The sequence below is a fragment of the Lithobates pipiens genome, unplaced genomic scaffold, assembly GCF_037356315.1.
Source record: "Lithobates pipiens isolate NorthernLeopardFrog02 unplaced genomic scaffold, aLitPip1_a1.2 Scaffold_19, whole genome shotgun sequence".
Lineage (NCBI taxonomy): Eukaryota > Metazoa > Chordata > Amphibia > Anura > Ranidae > Lithobates > Lithobates pipiens.
In genome coordinates, this window is record NW_027507764.1 from 84,204,584 (window position 1) to 84,222,922 (window position 18,339).

Sequence of the window (18,339 nt, forward strand, 5' to 3'; positions counted from 1 at the left end):
TATGTTCTATTATATGCCTATGTAACAATCAAATATCTGTCACAGATATAAACATAGTTAAGCTCACTTCATGTATTAATCTCCCTGTCCAGCTATGCTTTATAGAGAGGGGGAAAAATCCAAAGAGTCCACCAACAAGGAGGAAATATGCACGGGTGAAGGATTTGAATCCAGCTATGACAAGAAGCTATGCAGCTGTGACAAGGGTGAATTAAACTTCTCCTTATTATACTCAACAGGTATGTACTGAACAGGAAAATAACAAATTCATCCTTTGTTAAAATATAGAATGCTAAATTAAATGTAAACAAAACTAAATATGAGAAAAAGGGTGCTTCAATTATTTGTATATATATATATATACATACATATATATATATATATATATATATATATATATATATATATATATATATATATATATATATATATATATACACAAATAATTGAAGCACCCTTTTTCTCATATTTAATTTTGTTTACATTTAATTTTGCATTCTATATTTTTATTTTATATTATATTATATATTATTATATATATATCTATATTTTTATTGAATATATATATATATATATATATATATATATATATATATATATATATATATATATATATATATATATATATATTTCAGATTAAAAATGTATCCTGGAATGTGCAAGCACATAATGTAATCTTTTTTCTGCAGTCCATCGTATGTAATTTTTTATTAGAAATTCTTTATTGCCCAGTGAACCCTCTGGATTAGAGATAAGGATTTAATTGACACACTCTGATTAGGGCAATTGTTATGCACAATTACTTAAACTAAGCATTAAAGGATTTAACATGAACGCACATTTTTTTCCCTTTAGATAAACTATTAGATGTTACATAAAAAAATATATAGATAAATTGCATAGCAAAATATTTACATTATGTGCTATTCATTTTACAATATTTAATATGCATCAACATATTAAAACACAAAATGTAACAACATTAAACTAGATTAATTATGAAAAAACACAACTATGTAATTATATTTAACATTCTCTGAAATTATTTGTTGCTATGATTCTTTTTTTTTTAAATAAAGATTATTTCACTCATAATGTGAAAATAAAGATCAATGATTCTAAAAAAATGTCTTTTTTTCAGACCTTCTTCCTGCAAAAAATGGAGAGGCAGAAACAATGCGTTTCTTACAACAAATTATAGACATTTTATTGAAATATGTGGTGAACACCTTTGACAGATCAAATAAGGTGATTGATTTTCACTATCCCAATGAGCTTCTTCAGGAATATAACTGGGAACTGTCTGACCAGCCACAAAGTTTGGAGGGGATTCTGCTTAACTGCAAAACCACCTTAAAATATGCTGTAAAAACAGGTAGAGTGTATTTATTTTTTTGTTAATATGCATGGCATGATAGTGTATAGGAAATTTATCAGTTATGAAAAATTATACATTTTCATTGCACATATTTGCTGTGCAATAACTAGCTATATTTGTGTGAATGTGTATAAATATATATTATATACATATATATATATATATATATATATATATATATATATATATATATATATATATATATATATATATATATATATATAAACATACATGCACACATATGGCTAGTTATTGAACAGCAAATATGCACATTGAAATTGTTTTTTTTGGTTTAGCTTTGGAGCATATTTTTAACAATGAATGAATATTTATTATGTCAAATAATATAAATATTTGTTCTTCTAAATAATTTTTACCAGGATTTTTACGTATCTTTCCTTATCTTTATTTGTTTGCTTCTATTGAATTAAAAAAATGTATTTTAGTGCTACTTTGGCATTTATTATTATTTTTTTTGGTTGAGCAGCTTAGGCATATTATCAATTGTCTCTAGATAATAGGGCTATAATATAGTGTGCATGTGTATTATCCGACATGACTTGATTGCGATGGTGATTGCGTGGGTAATTGCTCAGTTTACTTCGCCATTGTTGCAAAAAATCTGCGGTGTCAAATGTGTTTCACAATTTTTTTTTTACAGTGTGCGCCTTAAAAGCTATTTATCTGTACACTACACGTATGAATGAAGCATATTGTGTATGATTCATCTCTATAAAGTCCTATTTTATTAACAACCTCCTGTTTAGATGGTTTTACATGCATGCAAAGACTTAAATTGTTTGAGAATGTTGCTTCTTTGTTTCATGAAATGTATTTGTTCGGCATAGTATGGTGGTCTGGTTTTTGTTTGGACACCACTGTTTCTGTGGCTAACCTTTAGGGCAGAAGCTGTCATGTGTGACCTACTTCATCGTCCTTATTGTAATGACATTGCTTGCCACCAGTTCCCTTTTGGCGTATTTCTAGCCCCCAAACCAAAAGAACACTTTGTGTTGCTTGTATTAATGGTTAAGAGATATGTTGATAGCACACCAAGGATCTTTGAAATAGCATCCAAATGCATTATTGTATGCATGTGGGTATCATTTTGTTTTTATTATTATATATATGTATGTGTTGTTGCATGAGCTGTATGCTCTCTCTGTGTATATATTTTACATATGTGATATGTTTTTTTTTTTTTTTTGTGTATGTTTTGTATACAGGTATATCTGGATAAATTGTGTCAATCATCAGTTTTACGTTAATTCCTAGTTCCCATCATATACCTATAAATGGTTTCAAATTAAAGATTTGTAGGATAATTTTGACATCACTGGATTAAAAAGATGAAATATTGTTCTTTAAATAAATAGCAAATATATCCTATATCATATGTAGATTAGGTATCTTTAACGTCACAGAGCAGCCTTTTTCAACCAGGGTTCCGCAGCACCCTGGGTTGCACTCTAGGTTCTCCAGGGGTGCCATAGTAAAATGGCTAAAAATTGCCCCAAATTGTTCCGAAATTGTGTACAAGCTGCCAAGTGGATCAAACCTGCCTTTTAGTTACACAAAGCCACAGGTTTTTATTGTGCAGCTTTAGAAGCTTGGGCACTGTGCGGTCCAGCCTAACAACCAGTGACATCATCAGCTATTAAGGATGATGTCACGTGATGATGATGTACAGCATTCTTGTTTGCCCCTCCCCTGCCGTGCTCCTAAGGTCTGAGTGAGGGAGAAAAACACTGGAATACTATTCAGTACCATTGTGCAAAGGTATATTTGCTATGTAAAAATAAATCACCTCTATGTTGGGTGTTATACGTTTCTGGATGCTGCTGCATTATGTAAAACTAACATTTTTTTTTTAAATGTTTAAAATGAGGTGCCTCAAGACTGTGCAGGATTTTCAAGGATGCCTCAACCGAAAAAAAGGTTGAAAAACAGTCATAGAGTAAATTATAATCTAAAAGACCCAACAGTTACAAAGAAGGAAATAAATGGGGCCCTTTATCGCCATATCTGGTCATAATTGGCACTGCAGTTGATTTTCTGCTTTATAAATTGCAGGCACTTTTTTACTATTCTAGCTTGGAATCTAAAAACATATGAAAACATGTATAAATACCCCCCCCCCCCCCCCAGTAAGTTGAGATGATATACAGTTTATGGGTACTACTATACAAGGGCTTTTGCTGCTTTTACGAAATTACTGAACAAAATGTGTTATACAGAGCGAAGCAAGAGGAATAAGACTCCTTCTGCTGCTCCAGACTTCTAGGCCTGAAATTGAGTAGGGTATTTTGCTGTTAGAGTACTTAAATGTATAAGGCAGGGTGGGTTAAGCCTTGTAGCATCACCCAACCGAAATATCAGTTTTGGGTGGACTGTCCCTTCAAAATGGTATACTAGAGCATTGTTCTACACACATATTCATCTTCCTAATAAACTATCTGTGCACTGCAGGGTCTGAGAATAATTGTACATCTTCTAAGAAAATGTATGAATATACCCCACAGTGTCTTAAAGCATTTGTTACCACAACGTTTCATACTTCTGATATGTGCATGCTGTACAATGTACTTGTATGAGAAAGTATCCTGTTCTCTTTGTGCTGCTTCCTTTATGTGAAATCCTGGCGTTCCTGCTAGTCCCTCAGCTTTCCTATTAAAAAACTGACTACACTAAGAAGAAGAGCATACTGTGGTCAGTTCTCTACCTATGCTGGGAACTCAACCTGTTTTCCTCCAATGATCAGACTTGTCCTGACACCCCTCCCCCGCTGCACAGCCATTCACTGGGACTGTGCTGCTGCTTCTCCTCCCCCCAGCTCTTATGCAACTGAGAACACAGGGAATGTGATCACTTATAAAAAAGGGAAAAAAGGTATTCAGAATGTTTTTTTTTTTTATATCTATATGAAAATGTGTTGCCTTTCATTTCTATCTAAACTAAATGGGTTGTTTTACAAGTTGATCGTTTACAATCATTTTAAGGATACCTAAACAAAATTATTTTCTTTTATTTTTACATCAAGGTCAAATTTAATAATAATTTGGAATATACCAGTGGGGAATATATAGTGCTTGCAGGAATCTTTGAGGTGAACAAAAGAGTGCTTGAGATTTTGCATTTTCATGTTCTGTCAAAGGCCAGGGTGCGGCCATTTGGGAAAGGGTGGTGACTTGATTATCAGTTGGCTTTTTCTAAAAGTGGCATGCCAATCATGTATTAATAATATATGAATGTGCATGATAAAGTGATGAGAGTGACACATGGGCTAAATAAAAAAGGCCACATAGAGGTCTGGGAAAACAGTTCATTGTATAACACAATACAAACAGAACGGGGTTGATTTACCAAAACTGGAGAGTGCAAAATCTGGTGCAGCTGTGTAATCAGCTTCTAACTTCAGCTTGTTCAACTAAGCTTTGACATAAAAACCTGGAAGCTGATTGGCTACCATGCACAGCTGCACCACATTTTGTACTCTCCAGTTTTAGTAAATCAACCCCATTGTGTATTTGCTAATCTGTAGAAATTAAGTTTCAATGGTCTGCTATCTCTGAGCTTTTTGGTTGAATGCCTGTAAGGGGTGCTTAAATATTTCGGCCCCATTCCTTCCAATGTAATAGAGCAAAAAAGGTCAGGAGAAAGGGCAAGAGTTGCTGGGTGTAAAGGTAATTTGGCAGAGGGAGTTTTAAGTGTAAGACCTGTGTTTGTTGGAGACAGCAAGGCCTGGCATGTGATTGCTTAACTGCTTCAGCCTCGGAAGAATTGGCTGCTCAATGAACAGGCCATTTTTTGCTATTCGATACTGTGTCGTTTTAACTGACAATTGCGCGGTCGTGCGATGCTGTAGCAAATTTGATGTCCTTTTTCCCCACAAATAGAGCTTTCTTTTGGTGATATTCGATCGCCTCTGCGACTTTTAGTTGTTGCACTATAAACAAAAGAAGAATGACAATTTTGAAAAAAACACACTGGGGGTTATTCACTAAAGGAAAATCCACTTTGCACTGCAAGTGCACTTGAACGTGTGCTGAAAGTGCACTTGGAAGTAAAGTCGCTGTAGAACCGAGGGGGACATGCAAGGAAAATAAAAAACAACATTTTAGCTTGCACATGATTGGATGATAACATCATTTCAGATCTACCCCTTAGATTTAGAGCGACTTTCAGTGCAAAGTGGATTTGCCTTTCGTAAATTCCTCAGTATTCCTCAGTTTAGGCCGATATGTATCAAAACCGATATGTGTAAAAAAAAATCACAATAACCGTATATTGATTGGTTTGCACAAAAGTTTTAGCGTCTACAAAATAGGAAATAGATTTATGGCATTTTTATTATATATTATTTTTTTTATTAGTAATGGCGGCAATCTGCAATTTTTATTGGGACTGCGACATTATGGCGGACACTTTTGACACATTTTTGAAACCATTGACAATTATACAGAGATCAGCTCTATAAAAATGCACTGATTACTGTGTAAATGTCACTGGCAGGGAAGGGGTTAACACTAGGGGGTGATCAAGGGGTTAACTATGTTCCCTAGTGTGTGTTTCGAACTGTGGGGGGATGGGACTGTCTAGGAGATGAGAGAGATTGGTGTTCATACATAGTATGAACACACAGTCTGTCTCCTCTCCCCTGAAAGAACCAGGATCTGTGTATTTACACACACAGAACCCAGATCTCGCTCTGTCATGAGCGATCGCGGGAGCCTGGCGGTCATCGCGCCTGCCGGGCACTCATATCGGCTCTGGGCACACGTTGCTGGTGCACGAGTGCCTCTAGTGGCCGGAAGACGAAGCGATGCAAGGTAATGCCATTTCACCCAGCTGTGCCATTCTGCCCTAGTAAAACTGCGGCGGCTGGTTGGCAAGTGGTTAATAAATTTACCCTATGGTAGGGCACATCTCCTAGAGATTTGGAATTTTTGGAGACTGTCATGAAGAAGATCTGTTACATAGCTACAGAGGCATCAACCAGAGTTGATTCCAGTAAACGTTTGCAGCATTAAGTAAATTGTCTGTGTCCTATTATTTGTAATGCTAACAAATAATCTTTAATTGGGAAATAAATGAAATACCTGTTGGGGAATAAAACGTGGGCTAGTGTGCAGGGTATTGAGGCTACACAGGCATTGCTACACTAATAGAGCAGTACTGCAGTATATAGAAGCTACACAAGATTGGCTACACTGAGAAAGGTAACACACCTTACAATGGAGTCACAATGGCTCCAGAAAAAGAAGATATAGTACTCTAGTGATAATAATTATAATATTGAGACCCACTAATGAGACCAATGATTGAAGATGTCTATGTCTGCAGAAGATGGGACTAAGGAAGGCCATGCATTGACCAAAATTTGGCCAGTTCAGGAGGGACTGGTCGCATTTCAATCCATGTAAGGGCAGGCTTGTTGTACACATGTCGATCTATAGATCGACATCTGTACAACTAGCCTGTCGGGTCTGCTATAGCTGTCATTACTGACCATTATATTCTGATGACAGGGAAGGCTCATGCTGTGCTATTGTGTTCTGACAGCAGGAGCCTTCCCCACTGTCAAAATAGAAATGTGTATATGGGGGAATGGGATCATTTTTTTCTATCATTCTATCAACCCACTGGTTGAAAAAAATAAAATAAAAGATTAATGTATAGAAAATCTGAGTCTCAGAGAGCCCACTGGGTGCTGTAAAATTTACCCTAGGACGCTGACTATTTTGCAGCCTTAGAAAGCGCTTCTAAGCACAGTAATCCAGCTATTTTATTGGAACAAAATGGTTAAAAACACTTACAGACTAGTGTAGTAAAACAGGATTATCAATAGCTTTTGGTGCTCTTGGCATGTTATTCCATGTCTCTGCGCCAACCAGTAGCTGCAGGAAAGGAAGGTCCATGTAAGCAAGATGGCCACCACACTTCCGGAAACCACTGTGGAGCACATATGGACCGTGTGGAACGCAATCACCAGATGTGACACTTTTTGGAGCATGCTGAGAACAGCGTAGTCCAGTCTTCATACTTTGCCACCCCTTCCCCGCTTCAATCTATTTGAAGTACTAAGTTATGACTACTATTCTTTTTTTATTTTACTGCCCCCTCTTGGCCTCTTGCATCTAGCATGTCTACATGCTGAATTTCTATGGTCTATTCTTGTTTTATTATTTCTTTTGTAAGACTGAATATTTTAGGAATATTTTAGTCCTAGCCTGTTTTAGGGCCATCATATCACAGTCATAACCTTGAACTTTGATTGTATACCTTATATAGATTCCTACACCTTTTATGTGACATAATAATTATATATTCACCTCTAAACCATTCCATTGTAGCTCTAGCTGTATGTTTTATGGTCATTGTACTGCTGGAAGGTGAACCTCTGCCCCAGTCTCAAGTCTTTTGCAGACTCTAACAGCTTTTCTTCTAAGATTGCCCTGTATTTGGCTCCATCCATCTTCCCATAAACTCTGACCAGCTTCCAGGTCCCCACTGAAGAAAAGCGCCCCCATGATGCTGCCACCACCATGTTTCACAGTGGGGATGGTGTGTTCAGGGTGATGTGCAATGTTAGTTTTCCGCCACACATAGCTGTTTGCTTTTAGGCCCAAAAGTTCAATTTTGGGCTCATCTGACCAGAGTACCTTCTTCCACATGTTTGTCGTGTCCCCGACATGGCTTCTTATTGCGTTCTTCTTGCCACTCTTTCATAAAGGGCATATTTGTGGAGTGCATGACTAATAGTTGTCTTGTGGACAGATGCTCCCACCTCGGCTGTGGATCTCTCCTCCAGAGTTACCATGGGCCTCTTGCCTGCTTCTCTGATTAATGCTCTCCTTGCCCGGCCTGTCAGTTTAGGTGGACGGTAGTGTCTTAGTAGGTTTGCAGTTGTGCCATACCTTTTCCATTTGTAGATGATGGATTAAACAGTGCTTCGTGAAATGTTCAAAGATTGGGATATTTTTTTTGATAACCTAACCCTGCTTTAAACGTCTCCATAACTTTATTCCTGACCTGTCTGGTGTGTTCCTTGGCCTTCTTGATGCTGTTTGTTCACTAAGGTTTGCTAACAAACCTTTGAGGGCTTCACAAAACAGCCATATTTATACTGAGATTAAATTACACCCAGGTGGACTTTATTTACTAATTAGGTGACTTCTGAAGGCAATTTGTTCCACTAGATTTTAGTTAGGGGTATCAGAGTAAAGAGGGCTGAATACAAAAGCACGCCACACTTTTCAGATATTTATTGGAAAAAAATTGGGAAACCATTTATCATTTTGCTTACACTTCACAATTATGTGCCACTTTGTGTTGGTCTATCACATAAAATCCCAATAATATGCATTTACTTTTTTGGTTGTAACACGACAAATTCTGGAACATTTTAAGGGGTATGTATACTTTTTCTAGGCACTGTGTATGTATATATATATATATATATATGAATACTTAAGCAGCCGAAGCGTGGGAGATAAACCTCAAAACTGACTGTAACATCCTAATATTAATACACAAAAAAGTATTGCTTATGATCCTTCTTGTGGCCTTGCAAATTAGCACATAAATGAAAAATGTTATAAAACTATGTTCAGACATTGAAACATTTTGGCACTCTTTTGGATTATCCCCAGGGGCTATATGATTGCCAATTTCAGTCCAGACAATAGGGCTGAACACAAAGCATTCCTTACAAATACCTCTATTTGCAGTAAGCCTGTGCTAAGGGAATATATAGGCTGCCATGTGCCATTACTAAACAGTCCTTAAGAAAATGCAGGTTTTCTGGCTGTTTTGTTCATGCACCATTTTTCTGAGTCTCTGACCTAGAACAAGTATGAAAAGCAGGAGTTCTGCCTTTCCTCTGACTTCACTAGATGCATTCTGATTTCCCATTACTCAGATATATTGAGGGCAGAGACAGCCAGGCAACTAGCATTTTCAGAGGGAAGACAGGCATGGCAGCCTCCATTTTTCTTTTAGTACAGTTTTCCTTTATCTTGTAGCATAGGTTTGTCTTCTTTTTGATTACCCTGTCTACTGACAGTATAAAGCTTACAGCTTCATTTCCTGAGTTACTTTGATCAACTACTTAGAGGGAACTGAAAGAGGAAGTAAACCCCCATGGGTTTTACTTCCTCTTTTGCTCCCTGCAAGGCATACACGTGGTCCATTTCTTCACAGCGCATGCGCCGATGACAACATCTGCGCACTACAAGTGAAGTATCTCCTAAACGACGAACGTTTAGGAGATATTTCCACCTACATGCTAAGCTTTATTCCAGGCTTACCTATAGGTAAAAGTCAACAAAGAGGGTTTATAACCACTTTAATACTATAGTCACATTTTAAAAAAGCAATTGAAGGGAATCTGTCCCCATAAAATAAGATAAAATCAAATCTTTGCAAATTGTGGTACTGTTAAAACATTTTGATTATTATTTTAATTTTTATAGGATTTGCAAAGCACTTTACAGAACAATTTCAATACAATTCGATACAGGAGGGTCATGTGAGCCCTGTACATGAGAGCTTACAATCTAAAAGGATAAACAAAAAGCCTCAACACATTTTTAACATTATCGCCAGCAGCTTTTTACCTATAGAATCAAAATTTAACAGGAAAAAATGCCTAAATTGCTTGAAAATGAAGGACTGAATCTTAAAAAAATAGGCGCAAATACTACATTGTTCAGCAACAGTGATCTTGCTTTAGATTTCATTGGGTTTTGATTTAAAGAATCACTTTTAATAAAGAATAAATATGACATCATCATGCCTTTGCAATCATTTTCTCTTTCCTAGCCACCACTCGGGGGCGCTCTTTGTAAGTGGGATACATAGTCAGCATGAAGGATAGGGATGGCCGAACGGTTCGCCCGGCGGTCATTTCGCGGCGAATTTCAGCCGTTCACCCGGCGGACTTCCGTGTTTACTGTGTAAAAGAACTTTGACCTATGATGACACATCCATCATGGGGTACAGGACAGCCAATTGAGACATTACAGCACATGGACACTTGGACATTCCCCCTAACTTATAAATACACCCGATCCGGCGGCCATTTTACATTCTTTCTTCTGTCACTATAGGGAGAGGTTGCTGTGTGGAGCAGGGAGAGATTGCAGTGACCCAAATCGCTAGCTATTTGGTACACAAAAGTTATTTTCAGGACTGGTATAGGTGTTAGGTGTAGTTCAGGAAATAGGTTTGCTGTGCTACTGATTGTTGCAGCAGCCTGAGTGTCTTTTGTCAGTTTAGAGAAAGGGACAGGACGGTGTGTGCTGCAGGGGCAGTCAGTTTAGTCATTAGCTGTTACTATCAGGTCCACAAAAGTGCTATTCCAGTTATTGTTCCAGTAGCCTCTGTTTTGTTAGTTTATATAGGGACAGGCAGGAAGCTGTGTGTGAGGCAGTGAGGGTCAGTTTAATCAGTAGCTGTTACTATATTAGGTCCACAAAGGTTCTTTTCAGGACTGGTATCAGTGGTATGGTAATAGGCTTGTACACGTATAATATTCTTTCTTCCAAATATAGAAAGAATATTATACTTGGCTGCTGCCCTTCTGCTGCAGTCTGCTAATCAGTCACAACCTACTTGTTCCACAAAGGTCCTTATAAGGACTGGTAATAACCTGGTGTAGGGTGCTATAGTACATAGGGTTGAGTGAGGTACAGTCTGCTATTCTATAAGGACTGCTTTAGGTCCACAATACATAGGGTTGAGGTGCACTATTGCTGACCGCTGCCCTATACTGCAGCAGTCCTTCATCGGTATAGGGACTGACGTACAGTCTGCTAATCAGTCACACACAACCTACTTGTTCCACAAAGGTCCTTATAAGGACTGGTAACTTGGTCTGTCTAGGGTGCTACAGTACATAGGGTTGAGTGAGGTACAGTCTGCTATTCTTTGAGGACTGGTATAGGTCCACAATACATAGGGTTGAGGTGCACTACTGCTGACCTCTGCCCTATACTGCAGCAGTCCTTTATCAGTATAGGGACTGACGTACAGTCTGCTAATCAGTCACACACAACCTACTTGTTCCACAAAGGTCCTTATAAGGACTGGTAATAACCTGGTGTAGGATGCTACAGTACATAGGGTTGAGTGAGGTACCGTCTGCTATTCTATAAGGACTGGTATAGGTCCACAATACATAGGGTTGAGGTGCACTACTGCTGACCGCTGCCCTATACTGCAGCAGTCCTTTATCGGTATAGGGACTGACGTACAGTCTGCTAATCAGTCACACACAACCTACTTGTTCCACAAAGGTCCTTATAAGGACTGGTAATAACCTGGTGTAGGGTGCTATAGTACATAGGGTTGAGGTAGGTACAGTCTTCTATTCTATAAGGACTGGTATAGGTCCACAATACATAGGGTTGAGGTGCACTACTGCTGACCGCTGCCCTATACTGCAGCAGTCCTTCATCGGTATAGGGACTGACGTACAGTCTGCTAATCAGTCACACACAACCTACTTGTTCCACAAAGGTCCTTATAAGGACTGGTAATAACCTGGTGTAGGGTGCTATAGTACATAGGGTTAAGTGAGGTACAGTCTGCTATTCTATAAGGAATGGTATAGGTCCACAATACATAGGGTTGAGGTGAACTACTGCTGACCGCTGCCCTATACTGCAGCAGTCCTTTATCAGTATAGGGACTGACGTACAGTCTGCTAATCAGTCACACACAACCTACTTTTTCCACAAAGGTCCTTATAAGGACTGGTAATAACCTGGTGTAGGGTGCTATAGTACATAGGGTTGAGTGAGGTACAGTCTGCTATTCTATAAGGACTGGTATAGGTCCACAATACATAGGGCTGAGGTGCACTACTGCTGACCGCTGCTCTATACTGCAGCAGTCCTTTATCAGTATAGGGACTGACGTACAGTCTGCTAATCAGTCACACACAACCTGCTTGTTCCACAAAGGTCCTTATAAGGACTGGTAATAACCTGGTGTAGGGTGCTATAGTACATAGGGTTGAGTGAGGTACAGTCTGCTATTCTATAAGGACTGGTATAGGTCCACAATACATAGGGTTGAGGTGCACTACTGCTGACCTCTGCCCTATACTGCAGCAGTCCTTCATCTGTATAGGGACTGACGTACAGTCTGCTAATCAGTCACACACAACCTACTTGTTCCACAAAGGTCCTTATAAGGACTGGTAACTTGGTCTGTCTAGGGTGCTACAGTACATAGGGTTGAGTGAGGTACAGTCTGCTATTCTATAAGGACTGGTATAGGTCCACAATACATAGGGTTGAGGTGCACTACTGCTGACCGCTGCCCTATACTGCAGCAGTCCTTCATCGGTATAGGGACTGAGAGTTTTGTCACAGGGTCATTTAAAAAATGACAGGCAGAGGAAGAGGCAGGCCCTTCCGCAGGGGTGGTAGGGGTAGGGCAGGAGCAACAGGCTTGAGCCAAAGTGGGAAGTTGCAGAAGCTGCGTTCAATTACTTTAAAGGACGCACCAGACTTGGTTGAGTGGCTCACTGAGCCTTACTCTTCTGCACCCTCCTCATCCTCTCGATCTGCACCCTCTTCTTCACTCTCTGCTATGTGCACCCCCAAAGACACTACCACCAACAACACCACCACCACCACCACCACATATCTTCCGCTTGAGTCACAGGAATTATTTTCCGATCCATATCAAGACATTTCTGATGCGCAGCCACTCTTGGTATTGGATCAGGAAGAAGAGGTAGCAACAACCGCTACTCAGCAGTCTGACGACAGTGCCCAGATCAGCCCAAGGAGGAGGTTGGTCCCCGGTGTTGCTGTCTACTCCGAGATCTCTACTTATAGCGGTGGGGAAGGAGACGTCGATGATGACGTGTCTAGTGATGTCACGTGGGTGCCCACAAGAGAGGAAGAGGAGGGGAGTTCAGAGGGAGATATGGACCAGCAGATAGGGAGGAGAAGCAGGAATAACTTACATTGCACAGGAGGGACAAAGCAGACTGCAAATGTATCAGGAGCGAGTCATCGACCATGTACGGTCACATCTGGCGCTCCCAGGACACCGGCACATGGCTCTGCAGTGTGTGTTTTTTAACGTGTCTGCTGCTGACAATAGCGTTGCCATCTGCAATCTTTGCAGTCAACGCATTAGTCGCGGTAAGCCCAACACTCACCTAGGGACGACCGCCTTAAGAAGGCACATGAGCAGCCATCACCGAGCCGAGTGGGAGCAACGGAACACACAAAGCCACACTGCAGGCTCTCACCGTCCAGCCTCGTCTTCTACTTCTCCTTCTCCTCTCTCCTCACAATTGTCCTCCACTCCACCTTCCATCACGCCAAGCTCACGTTTTCTGCAAAAAGGCAGGCTTCCGTGGGCCTAATGTTCGAGCGTAAAAAAATGATGACGCCGGATAACCCTCTTGCCGAACGGTTGACGGCTGGCTTGTCAGAACTCATAGCCCGCCAACTACTGCCATATAAACTGGTGGACTCGGAGGCCTTTCGCAAATTTGTGGCCATTGGAACACCACAATGGAAGGTTCCAGGAAGGAACTATTTCTCAAAGAAGGGCATCCCAGAGCTATATGGCCATGTTCAGCGGCAAGTGAATGTATCTCTGGCACACAGTGTCGGTAACAAGATACATCTGACCACAGACACGTGGTCTAGCAAACACAGGCAGGGAAGGTATATCACTTTTACTGCCCACTAGGTGAACCGTCTGACGGCCGTCAAGCATGTAACCCGTGGCACCCGTGTAGATTTGGTTTTACCGCCACGGATTGCATGCAGGCCTGACTCTTCTTCTCCTCCTCCTCCTACTCCATCCTCCTCCCTCTCCTCCTCGGCTGACTCCTCCTTTTCCGGTGCTAGCGTCTCTTCCGCTGCGCCGCCCAAGCTCCCCAGAACCTATTCGACATGCCAGGTGAGACGTTGCCATGCCGTGCTGCGTCTGTTGTGCCTGGAAGCCAAGAGCCACACTGGCCCGGCACTCCTTTCAGCTTTGCATTCACAGGCAGATCAGTGGCTAACACCGCTCAATTTGACAGTTGGTAAAGTGGTGTGTGACAACGGTGCCAATCTGCTTAGCGCATTGAAACAGGGAAAAATCACGCACGTGCCATACATGGCACGCGTCTTAAACTTGGTCGTGCAGCGATTCGTTGTCAAATACCCTGGGGTCCAGGACATCTTGCGGCAGGCAAGGAAAATCTCGGCCCATTTCAGAAGATCTTACACGGCCATGGCTCGCCTTGCTGACATTCAGCTGTGACACAATCTGCCAGTTAGACGTCTTATTTGCGATTGCCTGACGCGATGGAACTCAACCTTCTATATGCTTGATAGGCTGCTCCAGCAGAAACATGCAGTTAACGTCTACCTGTATGAACTCTGCGGCAGAACAGGTTCTGGGGAGCTGGGTTTTTTTTCACCGCGCCAGTGGCTGCTCATGCGCGATGCATGCAGACTTCTGCGCCCATTTAAGGAGATCACCAAACTGGTCAGTCGCAGCCATGGCGCCATCAGTGACATGGTACCTTATGCCTTCTTTATGGAGCGTGCATTGCGTCGTGTCATTGATCAAGCTGTGGAGGAGCAGGAGCGGGAAGATGAGGAAGTCGCAATGCTGGATGAATTCCCAGGGGGGGCTACTCTATCTGAGACAAGTCAACAACAGGAGTCTGAAGAGGAGCCAGAGGAGGATGGTGCCGGGGCGGATGAGGAGGAGCAAGAAGAGCATGCTTTAAACCTTTCTGGGACCCCTGTTGTTGTTCGTGGATGGGGAGAGGAGAATGAAGAGGACGACATTATCCTGGATGATGAGCAGGAGCCAGGCCACCACACCGCTTCCAGTTTAGTGCAAATGGGGGCATTCATGCTCCAGTGTTTTAATAGGGACCCCCGTATAAAAAGCATAAGGGTCAAGGACCAGTACTGGGTGGCAACGTTCTTGAACCCCCGGTACAAACACAAAATGGCGGAAATGTTACCGCCATCACAGAGGGCTGGCAGAATGAAGCACTTCCAGGCCTTGCTTCGAGAAATGCTGCATTCTGCCTTTGCGTGCGCTGGCAGAGGAGCAATTCCCACTCCCAGAGAAGGAGTTGCGAGTACCAATCCAACAGCGCCTGCAAGAAGAGGCCGGTTTGAAGATGTGTTGGTGACTTCGGATATGAGGTCATTCTTTCAGCCGACCCATCGACAGGTGTCATCCGGATCCAGCATCAGGGAACGCCTAGACCGTCAGGTGTCCGACTACATCGGGTTAACGGCCGATGTGGACGCTCTGAGGAGTGATGAACCCTTGGGCTACTGGGTGGGCAGGCTTGACCTCTGGCCAGAGCTTGCCCAATTTGCAATCGAACTGTTGGCTTGCCCCTCATCCAGTGTCCTGTCCAAAAGGACGTTCAGCGCAGCAGGGGGGATCGTGACCGATAAGCTCACGAGAGTGTTAACTACCTCACATTTCTAAAAATGAATGAGGCATGGATCTCAGAGGAATTCAACACATGTGACCAGTAGACCATGTTTATGTCTATAAACAATTTTTTGAATCGAGCACAGAGACCTTCTTTCTTCATTTGGCTCACTTCTTTGTCCAAAAAAAGCACACCGTACTATATGCCCGTACCCTCCTCTTTGAAGAGGTTGAGTGGTGTCATATTTCTACTGGGGCTGCTTATTATGAGGGGCTCCCACCATCCCTGTGCTGTGCTGACATCCTCCTGGGGCTGTACCTCTGCTGTGCATATTATGAGGGGCTCCCACCATCCCTGTGCTGTGCTGACTTCCTCCTGGGGCTGTACCTCTGCTGTGCATATTTTGAGGTGCTCCCACCATCCCTGTGCTATGCTCATTATGAGGGGCTCCCACCATCCCTGTGCTGTGCTGACTTCCTCCTGGGGCTGCTTATTATGAGGGGCTCCCACCATCCCTGTGCTATGCTGACATCCTCCTGGGGATGCTTATTATGAGGGGCTCCCACCATCCCTGTGCTATGCTGACATCCTCCTGGGGCTGCTTATTATGAGGGGCTCCCACCATCCCTGTGCTATGCTCATTATGAGGGGCTCCCACCATCCCTGTGCTATGCTCATTATGAGGGGCTCCCACCATCCCTGTGCTATGCTCATTATGAGGGGCTCCCACCATCCATGTGCTATGCTGACTTCCTCCTGGGGCTGCTTAAGGTGCAGGTGTCAGTGCTGTATATCACGGTGCTGATGTCAGTGCTCTCTATCACGGTGCTGCTGTATGTGCTGTATATCACGGTGCTGGTGTTAGTGCTTTATGTCACTCTGCTGATGTCAGTGCTCTCTATCATGGTGCTGTTGTCAGATGACTCTATCACGGTGCAGGTGTCATTGCTGCATGTCACGCTGCTGATGTCAGTGCTCTCTATCACGGTGCTGCTGTCAGTGCTGTATTTCACGGTGCTGGTGTTAGTGCTTTATGTCACGCTGCTGATGTCAGTGCTCTCTATCACAGTGCTGTTGTCAGATGACTCTATCACGGTGCAGGTGTCATTGCTGTATGCCACGCTGCTGATGTCAGTGCTCTCTATCACGGTGCTGGTGTCAGATGACTCTATCACGGTGCAGGTGTCATTGCTGTATGTCGCGCTGCTGGTGATCATCTCCTGCACCCTTTTCTTTGCCTACCCTGGTCCCTGACCTTCCCTCTCCTCCATTGCCTTCATGCGCTCCACAGTCCTGAATTGTCACAACAATTTCCCATATAAAAAAAGAATGCTTGTAGTTGTCGATCCCAGATTCACCTCATACATGTGTTATGTCATTGGCCATGTGGTGGGACTATGTTTGCACAGCTATTAATTATTTTGTGGCTGCAAATTTGACCTGTAGGTTTGCAAAGTTCGCCTCCCATTGAAGTCAATGGGGCCCGCCGCGAACGTTCCGGTTCGTTAACTATCGGCCGCGTTCGCAGTCCGCATTCGCGAAACGTCCCTTCGGAAGTTCGTCCATCACTAATGAAGGAGTCTCTGACACCAGGCCTCACATTTTAACCACTTTAAGTGACACTAAACAATATCCTTATTCTCCAAAAATAAGCTAAACACAACCACTACCTAATGGCCCTATAATCTATTTTTCATGAAATTATTACTTACTGTGTTTTTCTGCCTCTATCATAGTTACATAGTTGGTAAGGTTGAATAGACACCAGTCCATTAAGCTCAACCTGTGTATGTGCGTGCGTTCATAATCATTTTCCGTATTCCCTGTATATTGTGTTTACAAAGATACAGGTCCAAGAGTTTTTTTTTAAATGATCAATACTGCCTGCTGACACCACTGATTGTAAAAGTGAATTCCACATCTTTACTGCCCTGACATTAAAAACCCCCCTACTCAGTTCAGGGTTAAACTGCTTCTCCTTCAGTTTCATTGAGTGGCCCCATGTCTTCTTTCACTCCCTGAGACTGAATAGTTTATTTCCTATGCAAGTATCACCATTGAGGTATTTTTTATCGCTACCATGTCTCCCCTTAAGCTTCTTTTCTTTAGCGAGAATAGGTTCAGATGTGGCTGAACCAGATTTTTATAAAGTGGCAGGATTATCATTTTATCTCTGGAGTAAATTCCCTTTTTTGATGCTAATATTCTGCTAGCTTTGCTTGCTGCAGCTTGGCATTGCATGCCATTGCCGAGTCTGTGATCTATTAGGACTCCCAGATCTTTCTCCATCCTGGGTTCCTCCAGGGTTTTTTCCCCTAGAGAGTAATGTACATTGCAATTGTTAGCCCCCAAGTGCATTACTTTACATTTTTCCACAATAAACCTCTTTCCAAGTTGCCCACCCCATTATTTTATTGAGGTCTTCTGGTAAAGTTTCTATATCTTGCTGTGGAATTAGCTCCCTTGTTCTGTTCTCAGTACAAGTTTGCCCCTGGTGTGTATGTAGCTCAACATACAGTTTAAACCTTGA

General features: G+C 41.9%; 1 protein-coding gene across 1 annotated transcript in view; it reads left to right on the forward strand.

The window, feature by feature from the left end:
- Window positions 1-18,339, forward strand: part of GAD2 (glutamate decarboxylase 2) — a 161,533-nt gene that overhangs the window by 1,350 nt on the left and 141,844 nt on the right. Inside the window, exons 3-4 of the mRNA XM_077490993.1 lie at window positions 93-239; window positions 1,142-1,375. Of these exons, the coding sequence (XP_077347119.1) occupies window positions 93-239; window positions 1,142-1,375 (381 nt within the window). The remainder of the gene's footprint in view (window positions 1-92; window positions 240-1,141; window positions 1,376-18,339) is intronic.